General features: G+C 42.9%; 1 protein-coding gene across 1 annotated transcript in view; it reads left to right on the top strand.

The window, feature by feature from the left end:
• The window catches only part of LOC144678650 (signal transducing adapter molecule 1-like), an 83,030-nt gene that overhangs the window by 32,478 nt on the left and 25,638 nt on the right, over positions 1–24,914 (top strand). Inside the window, exons 3-7 of the mRNA XM_078538402.1 lie at positions 7,388–7,463; positions 7,730–7,825; positions 20,351–20,497; positions 20,676–20,766; positions 24,616–24,805. Of these exons, the coding sequence (XP_078394528.1) occupies positions 7,388–7,463; positions 7,730–7,825; positions 20,351–20,497; positions 20,676–20,766; positions 24,616–24,805 (600 nt within the window). The remainder of the gene's footprint in view (positions 1–7,387; positions 7,464–7,729; positions 7,826–20,350; positions 20,498–20,675; positions 20,767–24,615; positions 24,806–24,914) is intronic.

Below are 24,914 nucleotides of genomic sequence, written 5' to 3'. Positions count from 1 at the left end.
AGACAATAGAGAGATTAAAGGAAGTCTTGAAGCCCGTTTTGCAACCAACTGCAACTTTCGAAAGGGAATTCAATAAATAATTTAAAAAGCAAAAGACTGAAAAGAGCAGGGGAGAGGCACTGATTAAGTAGCTCTTTTAAAAAGACCTGGCACAGGCATGATGGGCTAAATGTCTTTGTTCCCAGCTGTGTGATTCTTGTTTAAGGCAGCCGGGCTGGAAGTTACATCTATTTTACATTGTTTGCACTTTTTCTTCTGAAACTGATCATTTTTTCCTTTACTGACTTTCTTTTACTTGCATTATTTTGGAATTACATTTTTTCCTCATTGCTTGTTTCTGCCCTATTCTGCTTGCTCAAGCCATGAGCAAGATCCCAATCAAATATTGGACACTTACCAAGGCTTCCTCAAACCCATCTCAATTTACTTAAATAGGTTTGCAATCTGGTTTGCATGTATTAAATGCAGCTCTGAACACCTCCCTGCAACTGACAGTTCTGCCTTAGGGTTGCTTTAATTGTAATGCACAGCAGATAGGGATTACATTATGTATTTTTCATTTACCTGAGTGTGACTCCCTGGGTTAGGCTGGCTGAGCCGGAACCTTGCAGTTTGAGTATTCCAAGTGGCAGGGACATTGCCTTGGCACATCTGAGCAGAACAAGGTGTTTCTGTTGTAATGCGTTTGCTCATCCCAGCAAGGGCACATGGCATTGAACCACACACAGTGCAGTTTGACAGCTCCATTATGAGGACATTTAGCTCTGAAGAAGAGTCATATAGACTTGAAACGTTAACTCTGACTTTCTCTCCACAGATGCTGTCAGACCTGCTGAGTTTTTCCAGCAATTTTTTTTTTTGTATCCTTTCTGCTCCTTTGCTTTATTTTGTCCCCTTCCATTCTGCAAAAAGTATTTATGGTCAAAACATGCAGCTGTAACAAAGATAGAGCAGTGCACTGAGTCGGAATGAAATATCATGAATGGCTGTGATTCTTTGCTCTCCAAAGTTTTCATGTTTTTGTTTGGAGATGTGCAGCATATGAATTGCTTTGTTTTTGTTTGGGTCTGTAACTGACTTAACATGAAAAGCTTCTAAACTACATACATGACCAGCGGTGTTGCCTTCATCAAGTGTCATAGAAACATAGAAAAATAGGAGTAGATCATTCGGCCCTTCGAGCATTCAATATGATCATGGCAGATCCTCTAACCCAACGCCATACTCCCGTGGTCTCCCCATACTCTTGATGCCTTTAGAGTCTAGAAATCTATTTTATTTATTTCTTAAATATATTCAGTGACTTGGCCTCCACAGCCTCCTGTGGTAGAGAATTCTATAGGTTCACCACTCTCTGAGTGAAGAAGTTTCTCTTCATCTCAGTCCTAAATGGCCTGCCCCACATCCTGAGATTGTGATGCCTTGTCCTAGCCCCCCAGCCAGAAGTAACGTCATCCCTGCATCCAGTCTGTCCAGCTCTGCCAGAATTTTATATGTTTCAATGAGATTCTTATTCTTCTAAACTATAGTGAATACAAGCCTAATCGGCCCAATGTTTCCTCTTTCGACAATCTTGCCATCCCAGGAATCAGTCTGGTGAACCTTTGCTGCACTCCCTCTATGTTGCTTGACTAGTCTGTGAGACAGCTCTCCCACATTTGGCACTAACGCCCAGATGTTAGTAAGGAGGACTTTGCAGGGTCGATAGGACTGAGATTGTTGTTGTTGCTTCCGGTGCCTAGGTTGATGCCGGGTGATCCATATATGGCGAGTTCAGTTCAGTTTCTGGTCAATAGTAACCCCTAGGACGGTGATAGTGGGGGATTCCGTGATGGTAATATCATTGACTGTCAAGAGATGATGGTTGGATTCTCTCTTGTTGGAGATGGTTATTGCCTGGCACTTGTGTGGCTCGAATGTTACTTGCCACTTGTCATCCCAAGCCTGGATATGCCCAGGTCTTGCTGCATTTGGACATGTACTGCTTCAGTATCTGAGGAGTCACGAATGGTGCTGCATCAGCAAACGTCCTCACTTCTGACCTTGTGATGGACGGAAGTTTGTTGATGAAGCAGCTGAAGATGGCTGGGCTGAGGGCACTGCTGGAATGTCTTCTGCACTCAATCCATTGTACAACACAAATTCAAACTGATTCCTGGCAAAATTGCCTTTCACAACCCCCCTAGCTGGCCCAATGGTGTAGCTAGTCCCATCTGCTGCCAGCAGCACACCTGTAACATTTGGTGAGTCACCTTTGCTGCGGTCAAATGCTGAAACTGGGACAGCCACATTGTTTCCAACACCAACAGTCCAAAGTGACCTTGTGCTGCTTGCCATCATCCGCTAGGCTTGCCCCCGTGTGCCACCTTCCTTGCATGTCTGGCAGGATGAAGTTCTTCCCCAGATGTGTGTCATCTGTAGTGGATGACCCAGAGGCCGGCTGAGGGTCATTCATGGAGGATGGTCCCAGGAATGTCTCAGCATCGTCCCGTGTTGAATGATCCGATGGCTGGCTCAGGGTTGTCCATGTTGGGTGGTCCAGGGGCCAACTCGGTCATCTATGGTAGATGGTTCTGGTATTCGCTCAGGGACTTCCATGTTGGATGGTCCAGGAGCTGACTCGGAGTTGTTTGTGGTGGTTGATTCTGGGGCCAGCTCAGGATTGTCCATGGAGGACAGTTTAGGATCAGGATTTTCCATGTTCTCCTCAAGAAGTTTTTCCAGTTCTTCTTCAATGGCTTTGGAGATTCTGTTGAGGAACTCATCTGCAACTTTGATTGGAGGCCGCACCATGGTTTGTTTCCAGTGAGTGCTTGGTAAGGAGCCATCTGCCTCATGGTAACTGCTGTTCATTGCCCACTGAACAAAACTGACACCATAGCTCCACTCCGCACAGTTGTTGTCACATAACCAGGCCATTAGCTTCAGCCTCATATCACCATTAGTGCATTCCACAGAGCCTTGACTCTGAGGATGTCTGAGATTCTCATTAACCAACACCAGTTCTTCCCAGAGTGTTGCCAGTTCATGGATAACCTGTGCTGTGAACTCCCTTCCACTATCTGATTGAAGAATATGTGGAGCTTTGATGTCTAGAAATATGAGAAGCAGCTCGTGGGTAACCTCAGCTGCTGTCATGGATCTCAGAGGACGAACGACATGGAACTTGGTCAGGTACTCCATGTAGTGCTGTATGAAGTGATAACTTCTGCCCCTCATAGTCTGCATGTCAACCAAATCTACTTATCTGCATTCATTAAAGTAATTGACAGACACTTCTGTTGCTTTCTCTTGCCTGCGACATGTTTCTAAGCATTTCTCACAACGACTGATGTACTGTCCTATAAGAGACTGTGGGATGTTTGTGTACTTTTCAGAATGTTTCTTGAGTCATTTAACCACCATGGCCAGTTCCAATGTGGACTTGTCACATGACATCTAGGACTGCTTCCTTGGTAGTTATGTACTTACCATTACTCCTGGTAACCTTGTCTCTGTCCAGTTTTCCCACACTTGACGACAGCAATGACCTTCTGCTCATATTCAGAAGACCATAATACAGTTATCCATCTTCAGTGTTTGCAGAGGTTATGCTAGTTGGTATAGATTTCTGTGCTTATATACTGGTTCTACAAGAGATGTGAATGCCATCACATTTCATCTGGGTACAACAAAGGAGAGATGAACGTGTCACCAATGAACTGTTAAGTCTTACTTGCCATATGAGCCTTTGAAATCAACACCATGTTATTTTCACTTCCAGCATGGAATTCCACACCTTCCATCGCCTGCTATGTGAGCCTTTGAAGTCAAATAGGAAGTTATGAACTGGTCCTTTTGAAACTTATATTAAATTTTACACCTTCCGCCAACCACCATTTGTGCCTTTGTAGAGAAACTTGCTTTCCCAAATTTACAGTGTCCATGCTGTTATTGAGCAACTTAGTACATGTTGTTAAGCTTGTACAGCAGGCTGGAGCAATAATTCCATGAATAAGAATTTAAAACTCTTGCATAGCATTGGTCATTTTATGAAATGAGCAGTCAAACTGCCTATTTCATGATTTGTGCGGTGGGTTTGCCCAGTCCATGAAATGGGTTCTACAAGTGCCCAGTTCATGAAATGGGAAGTTCCAAAAATTGGGTGTAACATGTACATATAAACATAGCTACTTCGTAAAATTTTAAAAATTGGACAAAGACTTTAAAAAGGCTGAAGTTTTGTCTGCCTGTAACCCTGAGCAAAAGGAACTTACTGGCAGTATCAGAGAAGCTGGCACCTCGTTATCTCTGAAGAGACACTAACGACCCCTGTGGCTGCAGAGATCAAATTCAAATGGAACTATACAAAGGCCAGCTACATTTCCTAAGACAGGCCTAGCCAATTTGAGACTACTAGTGTGCTTGGACAAAGGACCCTGCAACCTCCTTCCAAATTCTTAATGTTTGAAACATTAACAATCTCAAGAATCCACACAAAGGAATATATATCTTTTGTCATAGCCAAAGTGGATTGGGAGTCACATAACCCCCCAAATCCCCAGCTAGGAGAATCAGTTACACTGTCTTGCTATGCTCTCAATCAGTCTGCCATCTTCTACCTAGCAAGCAGCAGTTCAGGACGAGGGCTCGATCCAGGTAAATGCCTGGTCCCCATCTACATTGTTCCTACTGGAACTTCTGCATTTCTGTACCAGCGTTTACAGGACTAATTCATTTCCGCCTATCTCATTGTGGAAGTCATCTTTACTGGAAAAGTGAGTTACCCAGCATTAGTTTTTGGGTTGTTGACCTCTGTGAAGGAATACACCATTGGACTTTGATTCTGGACACTGAACTCATGTGAAACAATAGCTTTTTATCTTGTAGTCTTTGCCCTGTAAAACTTTCTTTCTATATCCCCACTCCTTTTATTATGTGAGTGAAAAAGGAGGCTACATTGCGACCCTTGTCTCATGTTTGTGTGCGTGCGAATAAATTACCCTACTGAGTTTACCCTATCTCGAGTTTGCTGTGGGGTTATTAATAGAAATTGGATCACACCAAAACTGAGGGGTTGAAAATACGCCGCCACTTGTAAAGGGGGAAATCAAAATCAAAACACCTTTCTGTTTACAGACAGTGGTGATAGGAGAAATCAGGGCTGTTTAAAGCAAATCTCCTCCTGTCCGGAACATCATGTTTAATTCAACACAAGATCATCTAGCCTAGTATACTTCAGATTTACTTTTTCTATGCCTGGTGTTTTGAGTTGCCAACTGTGATTAAATGTATTCCTGGAGGTTTCACCACATAACCTACCTCCATGCTCCAGCAATTAGTCAGCCACCACATCCATCCTATGACGCACTGCCTTGCTACCTCAATTCAAAAGCAAAAAGACTCATTACTTAATTGGATGATGCTTGACTGTCAGCCAAATACCCTTTTTTCCCATTTTCAATACTTTTTATACATAGAAAAATGTTCAAAGAAAATGACAACAAAAAAAAATCTTCTTTAATGTCCCGTTGATTTTTCTCCAGAGTTGTACACAACAGATTGATCTTCAATTCCTGGAGACTCTAGGCCAATTGTGGAGGATTGGTAATCCTACCTGTGTTCTTTTATATAAATAGTCACTTGGTAGTGCAGAACTTGAGTATTGCTGAAAAAAGAGATATACTATAGAAGCTTTTCATCTTGCACTCATCAGGACTGATGCAGGAATGCCAAATTTCAAAGGGAGCAACAATTTATATTGCCTGAGAAAAGAGGTGCTGATTGGTTAGCAAGTTGGCTCTGATTGAAGGAGGCATTGCCATGGGGTATGCACCAGGAAACTATTGTCCCTCACGCTTTTGTTTAATTAACAGAAGGCGCAATGCTTGGACATGTTGCTTTTGACTGCAGAGGACAGGTCCCTGCTTATCAATATATGTAGCTTCTAGCAAGTGTAAGTGAGCCACATTTCGAGCCCGACTGATGATCTTAAATTAATAGTTAGTGTAATTCTTAGCACACTCGGGATTCTTCAGCAAATGTTATCTAATCGCGGAATCACATTTAGTTTTTGAAATTATATTCTGAGTTTCACAAGCACAAGCTGGATAAATATGGTTGGTACTCTGCTTATTGCGAGCATCCAAAGGGACGTGCTGTTTGATATGATCCTGCAGTCTTTGGGACATGTGGCCTACATACCTGGCATCACACCGGCACTGAAATTCATATACCACACTACTCATTTGTGTGATAGGAAAAATGTCTTTTTGCCTTGACGCCAGCATCCTGTTAGTGGAAAATACTACTCTTCACTGCTGCATTGTAGCAGTGTGAAATGGCTAGCTTCACCTATTGCTCAAATTTTTGAGAGACCTTCCCCTTCCAGGGTAACTTGATGGAGACTGGGCACTTTTCAGGTCTGAAAGTGGCAACTTTAGGCCCATTCATGAGTATATGCCATACGCAGCGAGCAGTGATCTGATCGGGGTAGGCATTATCCCTCAGGGTAGCTTTGATGGATCCTATTTCAGCATCAAGATTGCATGGTGAGCAAATGGCTCAGGTCCTATTTATGAGATTGCTGATTAGGCCCATCTTATAGCATGTGGAGCTGTAGGAATCCCGATGCGTATATTGACCAGTGAAAGTAGTGGATTTCTCAACTAGCTCATTGAGGAAAGGAAGCTCGTTAGACTGCTCAATTTCAAAGATGAATTTGAGCGTAGTGCAGATTGCATTAAGGTGTGTAAGGAAATTCTTCCACGCAGCTGTAGATTCAAATATAGCAAACTTATCTTTACGTGTTAGAAATACGCAAGGAGTTAGGGGTTGTTACACTAATGACCAATTTAAGATCAATGCACTGTGCTCACAATGTGGCTCACTTATGCCTGCTGGAAACTACATATGTTCATGGGCAGGGGCCTGTCGTCGTTTATATATTTCATTCTTGTCTTTTCCTCCCCCAAGGTTAGAAAGACCAGGTTTTTGTAGTTGTTGAGTCCTTGGAATATTGTCGTCCATTTCTCAACTGACTCCAGGACTTGAATTCTGTAGTATTCAGGGCTATTATAGTTTAACTAGAGCACTGTACAGTTTAAGCATCCTGTTCAGTAGCTTAAGCATTCTGTTTGTTGATTGCAGCTCTGCTGTGATTGGACATGTTAGGCACTGAGTTTACTAATGCCTCTTCATCACTTGTCGTTCCACCCTCCATGTTATTTGTGGATTATGTATCATGCCCTTTTTATTATTTTATCGAATACTTTATAGCTGTCTGTATCAAATTTAATTGTCACTATTGGCAAGCCAGTTTGGATTGGATTGAGTCAGTTAATGTTAAGTTAGAAATATTTGTATTCTTTTTCTTAAAAAAAATTACACCTCTACTGTTTGTTATTAGGCCAAAAGACTGCTTGAGATCTATTATGAAAAGAGTGAATCACAAGGACCCTCATGTTGCTATGCAGGCACTAACTGTAAGTAGTATTTATTAGTTCTAAGAGAGTATTTTATTTGTATTTTTCTGTATAACAGGTGCACCCCACCTTCAGAGTTTTTCTGGCATGATGCAGTATTATCTGCATTTTAGGGCGACTGAACTTTGACCGCCCCTATTTTTTTTGGCATTCTGTGCTGTAATAAGATGTTACTGTTTATTCCCAAGGTGGTGCTGTAGCCTATTTCACTGTTCATCTTCGTCAAAGTTATGAAATGTGTTCATGATTGAATTCTTTCTTTAAAGCTGCTAGGAGCATGTGTATCAAACTGTGGCAAAATCTTTCACCTTGAAGTTTGCTCAAGAGACTTTGCAAGTGAAGTAAGCAATGTCTTAAATAAGGTAAATATTTTTGTCCTTCTTGATGTAATTGCTTTTTATTAACCATGCCAAATGAATTTTGCTGTGGCTTATGACCAGTTGCATTTCAGTTATACCAGAGAAAAGTAAGGGAATATGATGTGCCCCCTCCAAGAAGTCATTTTCATTACACTTTGGTTAAACAGTTCCCGCATTTGCCATGCATTTCGTGATCCTTATTTGAATAATTTTAAAGATTGCTTTCTTGTAATCAAGAACTCTATTGTTCATTTCTATTATGGTTGTTGTCTTGGACTTGTTAAATTAAGAGTCTGAAATGAAAATTTGAGAGTAGGGAAGAGCTAATAAATAACTTCTGGCTTGTGTCATAATATCTGCTGCAAAGTTTGCACTTTTCCTTGTTCTAATGCCCTTGGAATCTGGGGTGCACTTTTTAAATGATGCAAATGGCTTCTGAATGTAAAGATTAATTTTATCGATTTGAAAGAAAGCTTTTGAGCAGAAGGAATTTCCAGAAATTCTCAACGTAGTCAAGGAGATAACTTAAAGTAATTTATCTGAGCTCAGTTGTGATGATGCTAGTTAATAGAGTCACTATTTGAGAATTGACCTAATTACGAAAATGCTCCCAAGAGTTTATTTTTAAGGCTTGGGGTAGTTAGATTTTTTTTTAAATGTTCATTTTTCTTCTCCCTCACCACCCCTTGTCCCCACTTGGCCCTTTCCCTCGTACACATCCATTCTTCAGATCATGGAGAGGAATGCAGTCCGTTCCCAGGCTGCAATCAGTGTTTCTCTGAGCCAGCTCCTAGAGGGTTAGCAGTGGTGTATGGCTTCACTTGATAACTTTTCATACTTTTGGGTAGAAGAGAAGAAAAAATGTGAGATAAAGCCTTGTTTCAAATAGCTCTTGTGGTGGCAAATGTATAGGAAATGAAAATAATACATTGTAAAAAGTATCTTTCCTATGTTTGGCCCCAACAGCAAGTTAGATTGTGCGAACTCAGTAGTGAGTTCTGAGTTACCAATTGGCCCATCTGCGTTCTAGGAATTCATTATCTGTTTAGACTACAGGTTTTCAAACTAGGGGCCTGGCCAACAAAGAAATCCCAGGAGGTTTGTGAAGTCATCTGACTCATGTTATCTGGAGCTTAGCGTGCTGTGTCTGAAAAATTGTATATTCTATAGATTTCAGTGTTTGTGGAATTAGGAATAGTAGGGCCAGAGCGTACGAGGAGAGACAATCATAGCCGGATTGTCACTTTGCCCCTTTTTACTTACCTTAGTCGGGAGCTGCACATTTCATGTCAGACCTTCCGACTTGGCCTGAGTGAGAAATGTGCAGCGTATCAGTTGCCTGAGGCCTTCTGTGCAGGATAGCAGAGTTGCAGGAAAGTACTAGCTGCTGTAAAGCAGGTAAACTTAAAGGTCCCAACCACTCTGAGAAGCCAGGGAGAAGGTAATTGTGTAAGTTAAGTGGGTAGGATGGGTCGGGATGAGGGGGTGGAGAGGATGAGTGGGGGAGGTGTTGGGGGTTCATTTGGAGGGGTTGGAAGGGCAGTTGGGGGGGATCATGTGGTCAGTCGGGGGGCTGGAGGGGTAGTTGCGGTGGGTGTGTAGTTGGGAGTGGGCAGGTAGTTGGGCGTGTTAGTTGGGGGCCGGGAAGGAAGTTGGGGGAGTGTCGGATGGCCAGTCAGGGGTTGGGATATAGTTGGGTATCAGGAGGGTAGTCGGGTGGGGGGTTGGAGGGTGTCAGGTGGTTGGTTAGAGGTGGGGGTGTGGTTGGAAGGGTTGTGGAGGTTCGGATGGGTGTTGGGTGGTCAATCAGACGGGTGGGCAGCTGGGGGTGTCGGGAGCGTAGTTGGGGATGTGGGGGGTAGTGGAGGTAGTGGTCGGGCGGGGCATCAGGAGGGTAGTTAGCTGGTCAGGATGCTTGTCGGTGGGTGGGAGGTAGTAGGGAGGGTAGCTGGAAGAGTTGTTGGGAGGTTAGTCGGGGGGATGGGGGAGTCAGGAGGCTAGTTTGGAGTTGGAAGGGTAGTTGAAGATATGGGGGGTGGAATTGCGGGGTGTGGGGGGGTGGGGAATCAATAAACGTTATCCAGGAATTAGAAGTGGCTTTAATTCTTCTAACTTTTCCCAGTTAACCATTCTGCTAAGACAGTCAGAACCATCTGAAATCTCCGATTTAAATTGGAGTATCGGATGGCTCCCAGTGCAGGGTAATTGCCCATCGGATGTTTGAGTTTCCTGGGCAATTCCCATACAATCCTTGCGTGGGGACCTCAGTGGGGAGGCCCCCAGGAATATCTTCTGGGGTGCCTCCCGGGTACAACCCACCGTAGATCGGAAATCCTAGACTGTTATTTCTTTTGCTGTGCATGATTAAGACATGTCCTGGACTACTGATGTTGTCTTTGGCTTTCTATCGATGTTTGCAGGGTGGAGGGTGGAGGGGGCAAGGGGGCGTTGGCGGGGAGGGTGTGGTCTTCCCCTCACAGAAGTTGAAGCCATTGAGTTGGTCCCATCTCCTTGGTAAAGCCCATTTGTTGCTGTGTTGTGGATTTTTTTTTATTGCACTTGGTGGTTATTCTAAGTGGGATCCATAATAATGTCTGAATTTCCAACGTTATTGGGGGCCCCCTAATAATTCAGAAAATATAAAATCCCTCTTGGTGGGACGGTGGTACTATTTGCATTTGAGATAAAATAAAACTCTGTGCCTTCAACTACATGGCCTAGCTTTCCCTCAATATTATTTACATTTTTAGAAATTATCTGCTTTTGTTAATGTGTATTTCCAGTGTCACAAATACATAAAAGATGTTTCCTCAAAGTGGCCTGTGAGCTAATAATTTATATGTGTGAGTGTATGTAGCCAGCTTGTAATTGGAGTGGCTCAATTTGAAAATAACCCAGCAGATAAGCTTTAGCCTTAAACAATATAAAGGTTAGTTTATTACAAAAACTATTGCTGAAAGCTATTTAGGTAAAAGTGATAAAGTTATTATTAACTGAAATACAGATACAAAGATTAAAAACATCTAAAAATAAGATATTTAAAGATGAGATTTAAAAATTCTCTGTGAGATATCATTGTGGGACCGTTGTTTGAGTTCCGTCTTTCCGAAGTGAAGGGTTAAAACTTGAGGTTCAGCTTAGCAGCTGCGCTGGCTTCTGCAGTCGACCAGTCAGTGCTTGCCTTTTTCAGGTGGACTCAGCCGGTCAAGCAGATTTTGAGAGAGAAGGTTCTTGTTCCTCATTAGTTCTGTGGTTGCAGCACTTAAAGGTTGCCTGGACTCTTTCAGCAGAACAGCAGCTGATTTTTTTTAATGCTTCCTTCTTTGACTCCTGTGGCGGAGAGAAAACCCCCCCTGATGTCTCTCAGAGTTCTTCTTAGGGGCTCCTGCCTGTTTCAGCTGAGAGCTGTATGTTGCTATTGTGTGTTGCATATTTTGCGTGGGCATGGGGAGGTGCCGTAGGTGGGGGTTGAGGAGTAGGGGGTAATGGAGGAATGGACCAGGGTGTCACGGAGGGAACAATCCCTACGGAATGCCACCAGGGGGGGTGAAGGGAAGATGTGTTTGGTGGTGGCATCATGCTGGAGTTGGCGGAACTGGCAGAGGATGATCCTTTGAATGCGTGGGCTGGTGGGGTGATAAGTGAGGACAAGGGGGACCCTATCATGTTTCTAGGAGGGAGGAGAAGGCATGAGGGCGGATGTGCGGGAGATGGGCCGGACACGGTTGAGGGCCCTGTCAACTACCGTGGGTGGAAAACCTCGGTTAAGGATGAAGGAGGTCATGTCAGAGGAACTGTTTTTGAAGGTAGTATCATCAGAACAGAATCTTCAAAAACAGTTCCTCTGACACGTCCTCCTTCTTCCTTAACCGAGGTTTTCCACCCACAGTAGTGGACAGGGCCCTCAACCGTGTCCGGCCCATCTCCCGTGCATCCGCCCTCACGTCTTCTCCTCCCTCCCAGAAACATGATAGGGTCCCCCTTGTCCTCACTTATCACCCCACCAGCCTCTGCATTCAAAGGATCATCCTCCGCCATTTCCGCCAACTCCATCATGATGCCACCACCAAACACATCTTCCCTTCACCCCCCCTGGCGGCATTCTGTAGGGATCGTTCCCTCCGTGACACCCTGGTCCACTCCTCCATCACCCCCTACTCCTCAACCCCCACCTACGGCACCTCCCCATGCATACGCAAAATATGCAACACCTGCCCCTTCACTTCCTCTCTCCTCACCGTCCAAGGGCCCAAACACTCCTTTCAAGTGAAGCAGCATTTCACTTGCATTTCACCCAACTTAGTCTACTGCAATCGTTGCTCCCAAATGTGGATTCCTCTACACTGGAGAGACAAAGCGCAGACTGGGCGACCGCTTTGCAGAACACCTTCGTCTGTCGGCAAGAATGACCCAGACCTCCCTGTCGCTTGCCATTTTAACACTCCACCCTGCTCTCTTGCCCACATGTCTGTCCTTGGCTTGCTGCATTGTTCCATTGAAGCTCAACGCAAACTGGAGGAATAGCACCTCATCTTCCGACTAGGCACTTTATAGCCTTCCGGACTGAATATTGAGTTCAACAACTTTAGATCTTGAACTCCCTCCTCCATCCCCACCCCCTTTCCGTTTCTTCCCCCTCCCTTTCGTTTTTTCCAATAATTTATATAGATTTTTCTTTTCCCACCTATTTCCATTATTTTTAAATCTATACCTTTTATGCCCTTTTAGTCTTATTTCACCCCATCCCCACTTGAGCTATCTGTACCTTGCGTGTCCTGCTATCCATTCTTAATTAGCACATTCTTTTAGATAATATCACCACCTTCAACACCTCTTTGTTCTTTTGGTTATCTGCTCCTATCACTGCTTGCTTGTCCCTACAACCACCCCACACACACTCCCCCCCCCCCCCCCCCGACCTTAAACCAGCTTATATTTCACCCCTCTCCTATTTTTACTTTGTTCTGTTGAAGGGTCACGAGGACTCGAAACGTCAACTTTGTTCTTCTCTGCCGATGCTGCCAGACCTGCTGAGTATTTCCAGGTATTTCTGTTTTTGTTTTGGATTTCCAGCATCCGCAGTTTTTTGTTTTTATTTTTGTTTTTGTCTCAGGAAGGATGTTCTGGCCCTGGAGAGGGTCCAGAGGAGGTTCACGAGAACAATCCCAGGAATGAAAGGCTTAACATATGAGGAACGTTTGCGGACTCTGGGTCTATGATCGATGGAGTTTAGAAGGATGAGGGAGGATCTGATTGAAACTTACAGAATACTGAAAGGCCTGGATAGAGTGGACGTGGGGAAGATGTTTCCATTAGTAGGAGAGACTAGGACCCGAGGGCACAGCCTGAGAGTAAAGGGAAGACCTTTTAGAACAGAGATGAGGAGAAACTTCTTTAGCCAGAGAGTGGTGAATCTATGGAATTCATTGCCACAGAAGGCTGTGGAGGCCAGGTCATTGAGCATATTTAAGACCGAGATAGGTTCTTGATTGGTAAGAGGATCAAAGGTTACGGGGAGAAGGCGGGAGAATGGAGTTGAGAAACTTATCAGCCATGATTGAATGGCGGAGCAGACCTGATGGGCCGAATGGCCTAATTTCTGCTCCTATGTCTTATGGACAACCTTACAATGTGTGATTTTTAAGATAATCGCAGATCTTCCTAATGCAAGCAGGACTTGCGTTTTTGTGTCAGTGAGAGTAGTATGTGTTAACAGTAAGTATTTTTGCAAAGGCCCAAAATAGTTTGAAGCTAAAATTCTTCTTTTGCAAATGCACCTTTGTCTTTCTCTATTCCCAAATTCCTGATGCCCTGTAGTGTCTCCTAATTTTGTCCAAATTCTTCATTTTTAAAGCACAGGTTTCATAGTGGACAAGTGGTTTTGCTACTATTCTTCATTTATGATTTAAGTGAATTGAAGAATTGCGTTACTCATTCTACCAAAGAAGCGAAATAGCAAGTTATTCAAATAATGAACACGATGGGATTTGTTCAGTCATTGGACTTGAGATGGAAGTGTCAATCTACTTACCCTAACCAGGCCAAATCATCTGCTTTTTCCTGTTAGCTAGTTCTTGATTGTTCTCATAATTGAACAGAATTCTAGACTGAAGGGATATTGAAACACTGAAGTAATCCTACAAATACTGCTTTAATGAGAGACCATATATGAAGGTTAGAAGATCGCTGGAATTAATTGCATATTCCATGCACTCCGAATCCTCAAATGTTATACTGAAGTAAGAACTCTCACCACCATAACCGTGGCTAAAATAACACATAATAACACTTGAAAACACCATGAAAATGAATGCAGAGTTTCAGCAGCTGTCATTTGTTGCTCTCATGGTTTTTGATGTGTGTTTGAATATGTTTCAGCATAAGTTTAGGACAATATTGCATTATTGTTAAAAAAAATTGAAAATAATCATGAATATTCATGGAAGGATTATTATTGGTGCTCCCCTTTTAAATTTCATTTAGCAAATTATTCTTTCTTGTCTATGTAAAATTATGGTTGGTTGGAAGGATAACTGACCTTGTTGATTGAATTAATATACAGATAATATCATAGACTGTTTTGTATTTGGATCATTTTTCCATTGTAAGCTGCTGTCTGCTATATTCCTTGGAGATTGATGAGTTAGAAAACCGGAAGCTGAATATGAATTAACAATGAGGAAAGCAAATTAAAGCATTTCAAGTGCTTCCACGCATTGTGCTGGATTTTAAAATCATTACGAAGCTTTTCGATGCAACCCAAATGTGCCTGTTTGAAGGGTTTATGTGTTGAAGGTGAATATTTTTGCTTGGGTTAGAAATGGTCAGGAGCTGTTGATTGTGCTCATCAACTCAGTGGGGAGGATTTTCCCCTCATCGGACGGCAGGCCTGGAAGAGGCTGCGCAACGGTCCACTGCCCGCAATCAGGCCCGGACTGTAATTTCACACTGGCTGGCCAATTGACACGCGGAGACGCTCAGCGCTGCCTGGTTGTGGGGGGCTGGTGGGAGGAGGGCGAGCATGGAAGTCAGCACATGTGCGTGGGTGCGCTCACAGAAAGCTCCCTATAGGCACAGAGCTGCCTCAGGGAGCTGAAGTTTTTACCTTTACAAATAAAGATGGTAAAATTAAGGAAAACATGTCCCCTCATGTGCCTCTCTCACATGAGTAGGGATATGTTAGAAATGAGATTTAAACATTTTAATTTTCATTTTAATCAGCATCGGAAACCTCATCCTGCATGTGGATGAGGATTCCTCAAAAATCCAAAGGCCGCTTGGCCTTTTCACCCACCCGCCAACCTTAAGGTTGGACGGGCAGGGAAAAATTCCATTTAATTAATGAATTATTGGCTTAACAGCCCTCTTAATTGTCGGGGGCACAGTGCCGACTCCCGCGCGTGCCCACCGACTGACCGAAATATCGCGCGATTGCGTGATGCCGTCGGGACGCTCACCCAATGTCATCGCATGCTATTTCACGCTTGTGTGTGTTGGGCGCATGCCCATATGCTGAGCTGAAAATTCAGCAGGCAACTGTCAGGTATTGCAATCAACAGCTGTTGTGCTCGGAGGTACAGGAGTACATTTATAAAGGCAAATTTCGACTGCATTGGAAAGCTCTGCAATGATCTTAAATTGGAATATTATTTGGATTCATAGAAGGATTTCGTCTATCAAGACTGTGCTGGTTCTTTATTAGAGAAAACTAATCCCATTGCTCTTACTCTCAAGACAAGTCTTACTTTTATTCTTTCATGGGATATGGGAGTCACTGGCAAGGCCAGCATTTGTTGCCCACCTGTAATTGCCCTTGAGAAGGTGGTAAGACCATAAGACATAGGAGCAGAAATTAGGCCATTCGGCCCATCGAGTCTGCTCCGCCATTCAATCATGGCTGATAAGTTTCTCAACCCCATTCTCCCTGTAACCTTTGATCCTCTTACCAATCAAGAACCTATCTATCTTGGTCTTAAATACACTCAATGACCTGGCCTCCACAGCCTTCTGTGGCAATGAATTCCATAGATTCACCACTCTCTGGCTAAAGAAGTTTCTCCTCATCTCTGTTCTAAAAGGTCTTCCTTTTACTCTGAGGCTGTGCCCTCGGGTCCTAGTCTCTCCTACTAATGGAAACATCTTCCCTACGTCCACTCTATCCAGGCCTTTCAGTACTCTGTAAGTTTCAATCAGATCCCCCCTCATCCTTCTAAACTCCATCGAGTATAGACCCAGAGTCCTCAAACGTTCCTCATATGTTAAGCCTTTCATTCCTGGGATCGTTCTCGTGAACCTCCTCTGGACCCTCTCCAGGGCCAGAACATCCTTCCTGAGGTATGGTGCCCAAAATTGTTCACCATATTCTAAATGTGGTCTGACCAGAGCCTTATAAAGCCTCAGCAGCACATCCCTGCTTTTAAATTCTAGTCCTCTTGAAATAAATGCCAACATTGTACTTGCCTTCCTAACTACCGACTCAACCTGCAAGTTAACCTTAAGTGAATCCTGGACTAGGACTCCCAAGTCCCTTTGCACTCCAGATTTCTGAATTCTCTCCCCATTTAGAAAATAGTCTATGCCTCTATTCTTCCTACCAATGTGCATGACCTCACACTTGCCCACGTTGTACTCCATCTGCCACTTCTTTGCCCATTCTCCTAACCTGTCCAAATCCTTCTGCAGCCTCCCTGCCTCCTCAGTACTACCTGTCCCTCCGCCTATCTTTGAATCATCTGCAAACTTAGCCAGGATGCCCTCAGTTCCTTCATCTAGATCATTAATGTGTAAAGTGAAAAGTTGTGGTCCCAACACTGACCCCTGCGGAACTCCACTAGTCATCAGCCGCCATGCTGAGAAGGACCCCCTTATCCCCACTCTCTGCCTGCTGCCAGACAGCCAATCTTCTATCCATGCTCTAACACCATGGGCTCTTATCATACTGAGCAGCCTCCAGTGCGGCACCTTGTCAAAGGCCTTCTGGAAGCCCAAATAGATAACATCCATTGGCTCTCCTTTGTCTAACCTACTCATTACCTCCTCAAAGAATTCTAACAGATTTGTCAATCTGACCTCCCCTTGATGAAACCATGCTGACTTTGCCCGATTTTACCATGCACTTCCAAGTATTCTGAAATCTCATCCTTAATAATGGACTCTAAAATCTTACCAACGACCGAGGTCAGGCCAATCGGCCTGTAATTTCCCGTCTTTTGCCTCACTCCCTTCTTAAACAGGTGGGTTACATTAGCGATTTTCCAGTCCTCTGGGACCCTCCCTGACTCCAGTGATTCCTGAAAGATCGCCACTAACGCCTCCACTATCTCTTCAGCTATCTCCTTCAGAACTCTGGGGTGTAATCCATCTGGTCCAGGTGATTTATCCACCTTCAGACCTTTCAGTTTTCCTAGCACCTTCTCCTTGGTAATGGCCACCATACTCAACTCTGCCCCCCGACTCTCTTGAACTTTGGGGATATCACTCGTGCCTTCCACTGTGAAGACTGACGCAAAGTCAGTTCCTCCGCCATTTCTTTGTTCCCCACTACTACTTCTCCAGTGTCATTTTCCAGCGGCCCAATGTCCACTTTTGCCTCTCTCTTACCCTTTATATATCTAAAAAAACTCTTGCAATCTTCTTTTATATTACTGGTTAGTTTACCCTCATATTTAATCTTCTCCCTCCTTATTTCTTTTTTAGTTGTCCTCTGTTGGTCTTTGTAGGCTTCCCAATCCCCTGGTCACTTCCTCCTAAGGGTTCCTCCACCTTAAGCTCCCTTATCAAATCTGCCTCATTACACATCACTAAATCTAGAATTGCCTGTTCCCTAGTGGGCTCCACCACAAGCTGCTCCAAAAAGCCATCTTCCACAAATTACTTTTCTTGGGATCCACTACCAACCTGATTTTCCCAGTCTACCTGCATATTGAAACCCCCCATGATCACTGTAACCTTGCCTTTCTTACACGCCTTTTCTATCCCCTGGTGTATCTTGTGCTCCACATCCTGACTACTTTTCGGAGGCCTGTACATAACTCCCATTATGGTTTTTTTACCTTTGTGGTTCCTCAACTCTACCCAGACAGATTCTACATCATCTGACCCTACGTCATTGGCGAGCTGCCTTCCTGAGCTGCTGCAGTCCATGTGGTGTAGGTACACCCACAGTGCTATTAGGAAGGGAGCCTTATTTTGCTGCCACTGTGTGTCGGTGGTGGAGGGAATGACTGGAGAATTGGGAAAATTGTTCAAAAAGGGGTGCAAAGATAAAACCGGCAACTACAGACCAGTCAGTTTGACTTCAATGGTAGGGAAACTTGTGGAAACTATAGTATGGGATAAAATCAATAGTCACTTAGACAAGTGCAGAATAATTAAGGAAAGCCAGCATGGATTCATTAAGAAAGAACCATGTTTAACTAATTGCTGGAGTTTTTTGAGGAGGTAACAGAGAAGGCTGATAAGGGCAACACTATTGATGTGGTGTATATGGATTTTCAAAAGGCATTTGATACAGTGCCGCACAACAGACTTGTGAGCAAAATGCTAGCTCATGGAATAAAAGGGAAAATAGGCACTTGGATAAGAAATTGTCTGAGTGACAGGAAACAGAGTAGTGATAAATGGTTGTGTTTCAGATTGGAGGAAGGTTTGTAGTGGAATTCCCCAGGGGTCAGTGCTGGGAGTCTTTCTCTTCCTGATGTATATTAATGACCTAGGCTGTGGTGTTCAGGGCATGATTTCAAAATTTGCAGATGATAAAATTGAAAACGTTGTCAACTGTGATGAGAATAGCCTTGAACTTCAAAAGGACGTATGCATGTTGGTGGATTGGGCTGACAAGTGACTGATGAAGTTCAATGCAGAGAAGTGTTAGGTGATTCATTTTGGCAGGAAGAATATGGAGAGATAATATAAAATAAAGGGAGAAACTCGAAAGGAGGTGCAGGAACAGAGGGACATTGGTGAATATGTACATAAGTCATTGAAGATGGCAGGGCATGTTGAGAAAGCAGTTAATAAAGCATATAGTATCTTAGGCTTTATTAATAGGGACATTGAGTACAAGAGTAAGGAAGTTATGTTGAACTTTTAAAAGACACTGGTTAGGTCTCATCTGGAGTATTGCGTCCAGTCCTGGGCATCATACTCGAGAAAGGATGTGAAAGCATTGGGGAGAATACAGAGGAGATGCACAAGAATGATTCTGGGGACAAGATAGTTACTATCAGGATAGATCAGAGAGGTTGGGACTGTTTTCCTTGGAGAAAAGAAAGCTGAGAGATGACTTGATAGAGGTATTCAAGATCCTGAGGGGTATGAACAGGATAAATAGTAAGAAACTGTTCCCATTCAATAGAGCATTAAGAATTAGAGGACACAGATTCAAAATAATTGACAAAAGGAGTAAAAGTGATGTGACGAAAAGTTTTTTCACCCCGAGGGTGGTTAAGAGTCTGGAACAAATTTCCTGAGAGGGTGGTGGAGGCAGGTTCGATCAAAGTATTCAAAAGGGAATTGGATTGCTACCTGAAAAGAGAGAAAATGCAAGATTATGGGGATCAGGCAGGGGAGTGGGACTAGGTAGAATGCTCTTTTAGGAAGCCAGTGTAGACTCGATGGGGTGAATGGGTTCCTTCTGCATTGTGAAGATTCTGTGAGTGATGAAAGATTAAAAGTCTGTGCTTTTAATATCTCCCGAGGCATGTAGGCTATCCACAAGTTATTTAGGAAACATTTGAAACTTGCTAAGTTAGTCTTTGTCCTATCTTCAGGACCCTGCAGACCAGATCAGAGGATTTGCAGGGTTCTGAGGATAGGCCTTTGCTCCAGTTTCCTTGGGCACTCTTATATTGGGAAACCCAACTGATGCAATGGCAACCATTAGAAACCAGAAATGGCCTTTGCTGTCCAATTAAAATACTAATGTTGGCCTATATCTACTATAGACACAAGCTCATAACATTACCACACAGTCTAGGAAACCATGTTGGGACATAAAGGAGCTCTTTTTTCCCTTTTCACTAAACCTGGGATATTGTGGCAAGGAGGAATAATCTACCCTATGCTCTTTGGTTTTAACTTTGTTGTACAAAACTCACTCTCCGTGTGTCCCCCAGTGCTCTTTTTAAACTAGTCGCTGCAAGAAGCTTGTGAGTATTTCTTGGGTATTTCCTGTTGTTTTTTCCTTGCTCCATTGTTGCTAAAGTTGTGATTCAGAACAAGATTTTATGTACAACAGAATGGATGGAAACAACTGGTTTATAATGCCTGCAAAAATGGCGATGTAAGGTTTTTCCCACCCTCCCTTGCCTTTTTTCTTGCAAGATACAAGCTGTTGTTCATATTTAGAAGTTGAGCTGCATTCAAAGAGTGAAAAAGACCATGTTTCTTGATGTTTGTTGATAATCTGCAATATGTGAGATAACAATTTCTGGTGTCAGAATAAAATAACTACTGCCAACTCAGTTACATTGACAGCAATTTAACATGCCACCTTAGGGTGTTCTATAATCTTGATCTTTATTTCAGGGTCACCCAAAAGTCTGTGAAAAACTCAAAGCCCTCATGGTTGAATGGGCAGAGGAATTTAAGAATGACCCTCAGCTTAGTCTCATATCTGCTATGATAAAAAACCTGAAGGAACAAGGAGTTACATTCCCTGCTGCAGGTTCTCAGGTAGTTTATTTTTGGTAATTGTATTGCTTTTTTGGTAATTGTATTGCCTGCACGAATTGCCAACTGTGTAGTTCAGGCTGACTACTTGTCAGGCACTGCTGTGAAATTTTTGAAGATACAAATTTGTGTCCTTTAAATGAGCTGTTTGTTAACAGTGTTGTTTACATTGTTGAGATAGGCTGCAGAACAGGCAAAGGCGAGCCCTGCCTTGGTGGCGAAGGACCCAAATGTAACAGCAATCAAGAAAGAAGAGGAGGACTTAGCAAAAGGTGAGCTTATTCTATATCCATATGCTGCATCAACCTAGATCCAAATGTAACAATGGAATGTGTTTAAGCAAACATGCAGTCTGAGGTACGTTGGTAAAAATTGACAGCATGGTAGAATTTTATACCTAGGCTGCTAATAGTAGATCAAAAACAACTTAAACTAATTTAGCACATTTTAATGCATTGAAACACCCCAAAATACCTCGGAGAGAATTGAGGAAACTGATGTTGAGTAATAACTGGGAGAAGAATATTACAGGAAGGTGTCTGAGGTAAGGCTAAAGACATTGGTTTTGAGGATGCTTTTGAAATGGGGAAGATTTCGCAAGGTGGAGGAGTATATAAGAGTATCCCAAACTGTGAAGAGGTAATGGCTGAAGTTTATGCCATAAATGCTGGAGGGAGAGCTAAGATGTATAGGTGTTTGACTTGGAAGACCAGAGGTTGCAACTGGGAAATAAGGCTAGAGGAATTTAGGAGAATGACTATGCAAGAATTTGTTAACAGGATTTTGAAGTCAAAATGTTGAAGGTGATGAGCCATTGGGTATCAGAGAAGACTCTGGTGATTGGTGACTAGGACTTAGCATGCGAAAAGATGCTGTTGACAGAATTACATAGGCACATAGGAATTGTTGGACGAGCAAAGGTCAAATTTTTTTTGCCTTGTAGTTTACCATATAACATTCTGACAGTTGCACGATACAAACATTATGGAGTTGTTAACTAATCATGGCAATCCATCTCTGTCTTAGTCTTCAGAGAGCCAGACATGAAAATCTGCCCATGGTGGAAAGTTTTGGGACCCGTGAAGATCTATATATTATAGAACTTCCACAAACCCAGGACAACACAAAGCACTTTACAAACAATGAAATACTTGCGAAGTGTAGTCACTGTTGTAATGTAAGAAACACAACAGCCTAGTTATGCACAGTAAGCTTCCACAACAGCAACGTGATAATGGCAAAGTACATTATTTTAGCGATGTTAAGTAAGGCCGAGATATCCGGGACAGCTCTCCTCCTTTTCTTTAAAATACTGCTATGGGATCTTTTAGGTCCACCTAAGGGCGGTAGACAGGGTTTAACATCTTATCCAAAAGAGGCTACCCTGACAGTAAAGCATGCCTTCAGTGCTGCATTGGAGTGCCAGCCTAGTTTTGTTTTTGTGCTCAAGTCTCTGGAGTGGACTTGAACCCACAATCTTCTGAGTCAGGCAAATATGCTATCAACGGAGCCATGGCTGACACTGCTCCAATACATAGGTCGAAAGTCACCTATTCCTTCCAAGCACACTACGCCTTGTCGAGGGCAGTTAGGGATGGGCAATAAATGCTGGCCTAACTAGCAATGTCCACATCCCATGAATGCATTAAAAAAAACACTTAGCACATGTCATACCATAACTTACTCATATATTGTATCGCAAATGTTATTTTCTGAAAGAAATCAATATAATCTGCTTCCATCATCTCATGAGGGAGCAGGCTTCATGGATTTGTCACTTGTTCACTGAAATAATTTTTCAACAGATTTTTACAAACTCATTCATGGGATGTGACCATTGCTGGCAAGGCCAGCATCTTTTGCCCATCCCTAATAGCCCTGAGAAGGTGATGGTGAACCACTGTAGTCTATGTGCTGTATGTACACACCACAGTACTGTTAGGAAGGGAGTTCCAGGATTTTCACCCTGCAACAGTGAAGGAACTGCGATATAGTTCCAAATTAGGATGGTGTGTGGCTTGTAGAGGAACTTGCAGGTGATTGTGTTCCCATGCATCTGTTGCCCTTGTTCTTATAGTTCTTAGAGGTTGCAGGTTTGAAAAATGCTGTCAAGGGAGACTTGCTGAGTTGCTGCAGTGCATCTTGTATATGATACCCGCAGCTTCCACTGTGTATTGGTGGTGGAGGGAGTGAATGTAAAAGATGGTGGATGAGGTGTGGATCAAACAGGCTCCTGTGTACTGGATGGCATAGAGTTTCTTGTGTGGTTGTTGTAGCCGCACTCATCCAAGCAAGTGCCAATGTCTAGGTATATTTAGCGAAACACAAAAGTCAGTTTACTGAGTAAATTGTTGGAGCTACAGGCTGACAAGTGCCCGGGTCCTGATGGACTTCATCCCAGGGTCTTAAAAGAAGTGGCTAGTGAGATAGTTGATGCATTGATTTTAATTTTCCGAAACTCCCTAGATTCGGGGAAGGTTCCGTTAGTTTGGGTGTTAGCAAATCTAACTCCATTATTCAAAAAGGGAAGGAGATAGAAAGCAGGAGACTAGAGGTCAGTTAGCTTAACATCTGTCATAGGGAAAATGTTACAAGCTATTATTAAAGAAGCTATAGCAGGGCACTTGGATAAGTTCAAGATAATCAGGCAGAGTCAATATAGTTTTGTGAAAGGGAAATCATGTTTAACCAACTTATTGGAATTCTTTGGGGAAGTAACATGTGTTGTGGATAAAGGGGGACCAGTGGATGTACAGTACTTAAATTTCCAGAAGGCATTTGATAAAGTGCCACATCAAAGGTTATTGCGGAAAATAGAAGCTCATGGCATGGGGGGTGCCGGTGGTAACATTGGCATGGATTGGTTGGCTAGCAGCAAGCAGAGTGTAGGCATAAATGGGTCATCTTCAGGTTGGCAAGATGTAGCGAATGGCGTGCCACAGGGATTAGTGCTGGGACTGGGTTTACCAGACTAATACCTGGAATGGGCAGGTTGTCTTACGAGGAAAGGTTGGACAGGCTAGGCTTGTATCTGCTGGAGTTTAGAAGAGTAAGAGGCGACTTGATTGAAACATATAAGATCCTGAGGGGTTTTGACAGGGTTGATGTGGCGAGGATGTCTCCTCTTGTGGGAGAATCTAGAACTAGGGGTCATTGTTTAAAAGTAAGGGGTCACCCATTTAAAACGGAAATGAGGCAAAACGTTTTTCTGAGGGCCGAGTCTTTGGAACTCTCTTCCTGAAAAGGTGGCGGAAGAAGAGTCTTTGAATATTTTTAAGGCAGAGGTGGATAGATTCTTGGTAAGCAAGGGGGTGATAGGTTATCAGGGTAGGTGGGATGCAGATTTGAGGTTACTATCAGATCAGCTAGTTAGTTGTTTTGAGTTCCACGGTGAGGTAATTTAATACAAACCAATGTATAGCTCCAGCTTTCTTTCAAGTGCTTGTAGAGCACTCTTTGTTTACAATTTCAGTCCCTTATAACTACATTAGGAAGTCAACCATTCAAAAGATGCTTGTATTTAAATTAACTGGATTGACTCCATGTCCATCTGAAAACTCCATTGATCTGTTCCATGTTAACCATGAGATGGGCATTGTCACAACTGTTTTCAAAGGAGCAGCCCAATTAATGCCTACCTGTACACAATGAACACAGCTAGCAGGTGAAGGTTTGCAACTCAGTACCTTCTGAAATGCTTTTTTGCAAACCAGAGTATATTATGCACTCTCCTTGAAGAACCAATATCTCATTGGAACCCTGTGTGTACTGACATCAACAAGAAAGAATGCAATAAATAATGTATTATGGATAAAAATTCATAATTTCTGTTACCTTGGAGACAGACTGACTAAATCATCATATGACTTTGATATCCTTGCTTTACCCTCAAAGATCTTGTACCTTCAAGTATGTGAGATAGTAATGTAATATGTCTCCTGTTAGCAGCTTTGTGGGCTGAATGTAAGAACAAGGTATGTTTATAAATTGAAAATTTTACTTACAAATGGCATCTTTTGCAAAGACATGATTATTTACTGATAATGTTGAGAGATCAAGTATGAAGAGTAGAATATTTACAATTTTAATACCGTATATTTTGATACCTGTATATTTTATAGCCATTGAATTGTCATTGAAAGAGCAACGACAGCAGCAGACCACAGTTTCTAATCTGTATCCAAGCACTCCGAGCCTTATGACCAGCAAACCTGAAGGACGGAAGGTGCGAGCCATCTATGACTTTGAAGCTGCAGAAGATAATGAGCTTACCTTTAAAGCTGGAGAGATCATTACTGTACTAGATGACAGGTACATGGAAACAGAAAGACAATAAATAGGGAAGGAAAATTCTATTTAAGTAAAGCAGCCTTAAATATATCTGAAAAGTTGCAGTATGCTTTTGTCCAAATTGTATGCA

This window comes from Cetorhinus maximus, chromosome 3, assembly GCF_964194155.1.
Source record: "Cetorhinus maximus chromosome 3, sCetMax3.hap1.1, whole genome shotgun sequence".
Lineage (NCBI taxonomy): Eukaryota > Metazoa > Chordata > Chondrichthyes > Lamniformes > Cetorhinidae > Cetorhinus > Cetorhinus maximus.
The sequence above is the reverse complement of the archived record's forward strand: the minus strand, read 5'-3'. Positions and strand labels throughout refer to the sequence as shown.